Source organism: Frankliniella occidentalis, unplaced genomic scaffold, assembly GCF_000697945.3.
Source record: "Frankliniella occidentalis isolate FOCC.00 unplaced genomic scaffold, Focc_3.1 Scaffold44, whole genome shotgun sequence".
Taxonomy (NCBI): Eukaryota; Metazoa; Arthropoda; class Insecta; order Thysanoptera; family Thripidae; genus Frankliniella; species Frankliniella occidentalis.
Window position 1 is genome coordinate 662,553 of NW_026267174.1, and position 6,912 is coordinate 669,464.

A 6,912-nucleotide genomic window follows, 5' to 3' on the forward strand; every position below is an offset into this window, starting at 1 on the left:
TCACGCAAGCGTCTGCCACAGGGAGACGGACAACAGCAGCAAGGCAAAGCGTTGCGACATGAAGAACACATCCAGCAGGTAGAAGCTGGGGCGGTCATTGAAGAGCGCGCGAAGGCCGACCCAGAGCTTTTGGGCACGGCGCACCCCCGCAGTGTCACCCGGGCGCAACTGGGTCAGATGGAGCCAAAACGCATACACTGATAAACCAAGCGTGCAGCCGGCACACACTCAAGTAGCAACTCCAAGTTGTGTACTCGGTCGGCACAGTTGAACTTCAAAATATTCACCGGGTTCGTATGCCACTAAGCCGAGCTACTCCTCCCCAAACCACTGAAGACCTTTTTTCTCCTCTAGATTACAAACCTGGTCTATGTGCTCGCTGAGAGCGATGGCCGTCTCACGCAGCTGTAGAAAGTACGCGATGGTGAACAGAAAGAACAGCGAAGACGACACAAGGGAAAGGAACGCAGCTGGGACGTAGTAGTACGTATTTCCATACGGGTCATCGCTAGTGACATTGTAAGTAGAAAAGATGGCCTGCAATAAACATGGACGATGCCTTTGACTTGATTTTGCCAGGTTTTGGTTTTTTGTTCCTTTTTTAACAATAGGTCTAAGCGTTTTGTCGACAGCAAACTTGGAATAACACACAACTATTTTAGGTTCATTCTACAAACCAGTTTTTTTACACACTAACTGGATTTTGATATTTTACTCGCACGGATATAGGCAATAATAGTTTTAATACATTTTCTGCGTTAATCTCAACCTTTTTAAGCATTTCCTTGCACGAAATCGTACATTTTTGCGTTAGTTTTGTGAAAAACGAAACGTATGTTTAAGTTCGCGAACATTTACTGTTAAAAATAATTGTCACCTGACGACATACTGCCTGATTGACACTCCTGTTATGTAACAGAAATGTTGTTTTCATTTGAACCCTCTCGAAACTTGTGATATTCGGCCCATAGTGCCCCACAACATAAACTTCTACGTACTTTGCTGTACATTTACAAGAAAAGAGAAGTTAATTTTGTTAGCAGCACATTTCGTTACAAAACAGGACACTCGTATTATTACATTTTTTTTACAGGAGCAAAACAAAGTAACTGTTTTTGGTCGGAAACTTTGTTTCCGAGATTTTCATGAACGCTGATTTTTTTACAGTAAGGCCTGTAAAAATACAGTATGTGCTGCTCACAAAATTAATCACATTTTCGCTGTAAATTTACAGCAATTTTTTTAGCAGTGTTTGCACAAAAATAGGCAAACAAATATAGCCTGTAATCAACCTTGGTCCGCTCGGTTATTGCAAAATAGGGTCCAGCGATGCATCCCACTCCACCGAAGAGGAACAGCATGGTGACATGCAAGCGTAGGTTTCGCACTCCGTTAGTCCAGCGGTCCCGAAGAGAGCGGTTCGTAACAGATAAGAAGGATTCCTTCAAAACCAATCAGAGTGACATTTTATCAAAGGAAACCCACGGGTGTGAATGTCGCACACTTGTGTGGACGCCATTCGTAGACAAAAGGGTGTACATTTTTTAACTTTCACATTTTTACATTATACATTAAAAGCGTACATGGGGTATGCATACATAAGGTATTAAGTAAAGTATACATGTCATGTACACTTTATTTCAAGTATACCATGTTCACATTTTAATTGACAGAGTATGTCATACCTCATACTCCGCAAAGTTCCACATCATTTTTCGAAAATTAGTTGCGCACGCCCAGACCCAGGGATTGACGATGCTCGGAAGAAGTGCCAAAATGCTTTCCAAACAGAACAGCAATGCATCCAACTTGGTCTCGGGATCAAGAACTGTCATTAACTTTCGCGCGAAAGAACATCACCGTTAGGAACTCATAACAAATCGTGAGATAAACAGAAGATTTGCTTGATAGTCTTGAGTTTACTATGTACCTGATCTTTCAAAAGGCAGACATAAGAGACGCAGAATATGCAATACAGCAGAACGTCGTACACGAGGCTGGATCGACACACGGACAGAAGCGGCTTATCTGTAGGCTCAAGAAAACTCATTACGGCAAGCTGTTAGTTTAGCTTCTCTGCAGTGAGAATTGGGAGTGGAATACACATCAAAACGTCATCGAAACATAGTCGAAATAATGCAGCCCGCGTCAAAACTATATCTTTTGGATATGAATTTCTGTCAGTGGGTCAATGCAGTGTAACACATTCACCCCGAAAACTTACAGCAGCGATGAAAAGATACGGGAACTTGGCCGATGGCAGCCATTCCCAGAACAACCACTGCCAAGGGACTGCTACGAACGAAAGGGTAGAGTGAGTCCTTCAGCAAATAGAATCAGAAACGTGCGTTGCATTATCATTACATATTATAACGCGAAACGTTTGGATGGTAGGAAAGTATTTGAGGCGTCTCATACCGCCCTTGTATCCCCTCCGTGCTGCATCTTTGGTTCAGCCTTTGCTTTACGTTTGGTGTCGACTGATTGCCAGGCATTTTTGATTTCACCAGCAACATAGACGGGCTGGCGGATAACGCGACCAGAGAGCGCGGCTAATGCCCAGCGCCCGCCAACACTGCACTGGAAATCCAAGTGTACGAATGTCGCTCACCTGCAGGTGAGCGACATTCGTACACTTGGATTTCCAGTGTGTGGAGAGTTCAGTCTTAGTTTGTACGAACATCAAACCTCATGAAATAGAAAACCTGAATACGTCACTAGAAAGCTGAAATACTAACACGTCCGCGTCGTTCATTTTCCTCGGTTCACTCTCTGGTCGTAGCCCTTATAGTGGCGCGCCTCCTCGAAGAATAGATCGGCTAGGTGCTATCGATTCTTTTTCAAGAAAGGTGGCGGACACTTTCGCCTTGGCTGCGATCGAAGAGAGTAAAGGCTCACGTTCAAAGTTGTATGAGCACGGTAAAAACAATGTCTGATTTTTTAAGGGAAAACTTTCTAAAATCCCTTGGTTAGCCAAAAACCCCTCAAATTTCGAAAAAGTTGAAATTAAAAAAGGAGAGATTTTTCCTTATTTTTTGAGAAGAGACTTCAAAATCTGAGGAGAGATCTGACAAGTTGTCTTCAAATTTGGAAGTTCCGCAAAGTTTTCCCATTTTCCCCAATGTCAAACTTATTTTTACCATGAACTCTGCCAATTCAAATGTGTACAATGGTACATATCAAATAAAGTGTACATGACATGTATGCTTCAATTAATGTGTACATGCCTATGTACAGATTTATACACATTTATAAAAGTGTACATAGGCATGTACACATTAATTAAAGCATACATGCCATGTATACTTTATTTAATGTGTACCATGTACACATTTGAATTGACAGAGAAGACAAAAATGTGTATTACATTAACATTTAATGCTAAGTCACCGCGCTGCATACGCAGACAGCCTGACTGTCGAAACGTTTCCACCGTCATGATGCACGCAGGGCCTTCCGGAGGACGCAGTCCGCGCCCGCGTCACGGTGGTCACGGTTTAGCTGGCCGGCCGGCCCCCTCCTCGGCGCTCAGTGTTCTGCATTGTCCCACCCGCCTATAGATTAGCGAACAGGCCAGTTCGAATTCGAACGAACTCGAACAAATTTGGTCTAAAAATCTTCGAACGAACACGAACAGCCAGATTTTTCTGCGAACAAACCGAACCGAACAATGGACTGTTCAATTTCGATCCGAACACGAACAATTATTACAATTTGTTTTTTGCTTATCAGTTATAAAAACTATCCATGCTGGTTTACAATAGTTCCCGCATTAACGTTTAAAATTTGAGTTTTCATTGACCTGCCACTGCCCCCTAAATTACACCTAATTATGACGCGTCTTTCTGAAATATACTTCAAATCTGTTAGTCTACGAACTTCTATTCCAGTAGTACTGAAACATTTCGAATCCGAACACCTCATGTTCGTGGTTGAGCGATCACGAACAGCTCGATGTTTCGTTCGAGTTCGATCGAATGCGAACATGTTCGCTCATCTCTACACCCGCCGACACAGCGGCCACCGACCCCTCGCCAGCACCATGCAGTTCACACTCGTCCTCGTCCTGTGCATTCTGCCCGCGGCAGTCTACGGGGGGGTACAAATGATCCAGGCGATTTTTACCCTTCCTTGGGAGTACTGATGTCCGCGAGCATTTGTACCTAGGGCACGTGTCCCCTAGGGTACAAATATCCTCCTACACCAGGACCTAGAGTGTCAAACAGGCCCTGCACCGGGACTCCACATTTATGTTATTGCGTGGATGACATTTGAGATTTGTGCCTTGTAATATATGGTGGTACATTTAAAAGCACAAAGTAGATTTTACTCATAAACCAGATACTGGCCTACATCTGATGAAAGTCTGTAGAAGTGCGCCTTCGTAAACAGTAACATACCGAGTTTGCTATGAAGTGAACACATAACAAGATAGGTTAGCAGGGTTAGGTCAATACTCTAAGTCAAGTTCAGAGGAATATGTACGTCAATTTTCAAAAACGCAAACCCCACACAACTAGCGATTCTAGGTAGAATGCTCGTTAATTATAGAAATCAATAGAGACGAGAAAACGCACAATAAACGCAAATAAACACAAAATACAGAGATAGCGACCTAGGGCACAGATTATGACAGAGATGGTGCTGGCGCTCATTTAAATAACAACGAAACTTGTTGATTCGCATTGTGCTAAAATATTCGACAAGTTGAATGAGAACTCATAATTCTGAGTGTGTGTCATTACCTCATACTCCGCAAAGCCCCACAGCATTTTTCGAAAACTAGATGCGCACGCCCAAACCCAGGGGCTGACGGAGCCGGGCAAGAGAGCCAGAAGGCCTTGCAAACAGTACAGCCGCGCATCCCAATTGGTGCTCGGACTAAAAACAGTCACTGACTTTTGCGCAAGAGAACATTTTGTTAGGCAATCATAACAAATCGTGAGATAGACGAACACAAGATTTGCTGGATAGTCTCATGTTTACCATGTACCTGATCTATCAAAACGAAAGCGTAAGAGACGCCGAATATGCAGAAAATCAGAACGTTGTACACAAGGCTGGATCGGCGAACGGAGAGAAGTGGTTCGTCTGTGAGCCCAAGAGAACCCGTTACGGCACGCTGCTAGTTTGGCTTCTCAGTGTGAAATGGAAGTGGAGTGCATATCGAAACGTCATCGAACACAAACGGTCGAAATGGTGGAATCGGCGTTAAAATTATGTCCTTTCGATATGAATTTCTCTCACTGGGTTAATTCAGAAAAACATCCACCCCGAAAACTTACAGCAGCGATGAAAAGACACGGGAACTTGGCCGATGCAAGCCAAACCCAGTACAACGACTGCCAGAGGGCTGCTTCTAACGAAGGGGTACAGCGAATCCTTCAGCAACAGAATCAAAAACGTTCGTTCCATTCTCACCACTTACCACACAAAATGCCCTTTAGATGGGGGGCCAGAATGTATTTGAGGCGTGACATACCGTTCTTGTCTCCTCTCCGCCCTGCTTCTGTGGTTCAGCCTTTGCTTTAGGTTTGGTGTCAACTGATTGCCGGGCATTTTTTATTTCACCAGCAAAATAGCGAGGCTGGTGGATAACGCGGCCAGAGAGTGCCACCAATGCCCAGCGCCCGCCCAACCTGGAGGGAGTCCAGTCTGTGTGGCACTTTAATTGTTTCAAAAATGTAAAGGGTTGATTTAAAAACGGATCCAATAAGTCGAAATATTGTGGCTAAGAGGTGTGCACTAAGAGATCCATACTCTGCAAGGTTTTTTGCTCGAAATGAATGAGACAAATTTTCCTCGCCCAATCAGAGCCAGGACTAAGCCCCATTTGAGTCATACGCACCGAATTCGCAGTCTGAATGAGTAAGATTTCCCTGACCTCGACCACTAAGGTATTTTATTGGAATGAAGATCACGCCACACGCTACGGCGCTCCGGAGGTCCTTAGCGATGTAGCTGCCACAGCTTCCTACAGAGCTAGCGCGTGACGTCACCAACCCGATGCTCGCGCTAACGAAAACGGCCCGTGTAGTAAACGAAAATACGCCCTCAGGCAGAAAATGCCAGGACATCACAAGGCTTCAATAGACGATTTGGGCTACCTCTAGATAAGAACAAATCAGGAAGAAATGCGACAAGCATCATATGGCCTCCCAATATGGCCGCCCATGGGAGAGATAGGGCTGGCGGCCGTGATGCTTGCAGATTTTTTCCTGATTTCTTCTTATCCAGAGGTAGCCCAAATCGTCCATTGTCTGCTTTTCAATTGCTTTTTCAGGCGATTTCTGAAAAACAATTGAAGGCTTGTGAGGTTCTGGCATGTTCTTTCTGATCTTCTTTATTCCAATAAAATACCCCATTGCAGTAAGGAACCTTACTCTGGGTGAGGACCGTATATTATGACCTCACGACATTAAAAAAAAACGACAAATACGATGTCGATCAAAACGTCAATACAAAAGCAAACTTGATCACATCAAAAAGAAGAGATCGAAAAATACTTACACGTCCGCGTCGTCCATTTTCCTAGGTTCGCGCTCTGGCAGTATGGCCGTTCCACTGGAGCGCCTCCACGAAGAGTGAATCGATTGGGTGATATCGATTCTCTCTCGAGAAAGAACACTATGAAGCCTGGGCTGCAATCGAAGAGAGTAAAACTTTACACACAGAATTGTCTGCGTACAAAAGTGAACGTTACATTTAAAGTTAGTGCTTAATCATCGCGCTTCATGCGCAGGCAGCCGTTATCATCTGACTGTCGGAACGTTTCCACGGTCGTGATGCACGCAGGGCCTTCCGGAGGACGCAGTATGCGCCCGCGTCACGGTGGTCACGGTTTAGCACGTATAAGAGGGCGGCCGGCCCTCTCCTCGGCGCACAGTGTTCTGCATTGTCCCACCCGCCGAC

At 44.6% G+C, this 6,912-nt stretch overlaps 2 protein-coding genes across 5 annotated transcripts in view; one reads left to right on the forward strand and one right to left on the reverse strand.

The window, feature by feature from the left end:
- Window positions 1-6,906, reverse strand: part of LOC113216783 (gustatory and odorant receptor 22-like) — a 28,368-nt gene extending 21,462 nt beyond the window's left edge. The window contains exons 1-7 of one of the 4 annotated variants that reach the window (XM_052266938.1): window positions 6,511-6,906; window positions 5,483-5,639; window positions 5,286-5,382; window positions 4,994-5,091; window positions 4,746-4,898; window positions 1,293-1,442; window positions 364-537 (exon numbers count right to left, since the gene is read on the reverse strand). In XM_052266938.1, the coding sequence (XP_052122898.1) occupies window positions 364-537; window positions 1,293-1,442; window positions 4,746-4,898; window positions 4,994-5,091; window positions 5,286-5,382; window positions 5,483-5,639; window positions 6,511-6,527 (846 nt within the window). In that variant the 5' untranslated portion in view covers window positions 6,528-6,906. Of the gene's footprint in view, window positions 1-363; window positions 538-1,292; window positions 1,443-1,685; window positions 1,839-1,930; window positions 2,029-2,224; window positions 2,322-2,418; window positions 2,576-2,738; window positions 3,333-4,745; window positions 4,899-4,993; window positions 5,092-5,285; window positions 5,383-5,482; window positions 5,640-6,510 lie in introns of those variants that run through there. The other 3 variants (XM_052266937.1, XM_052266940.1, XM_052266939.1) reach the window with 3 other exon arrangements.
- Window positions 1-6,912, forward strand: part of LOC113216781 (uncharacterized) — a 21,628-nt gene that overhangs the window by 12,601 nt on the left and 2,115 nt on the right. The gene's annotated exons all lie outside the window — the stretch shown is intronic.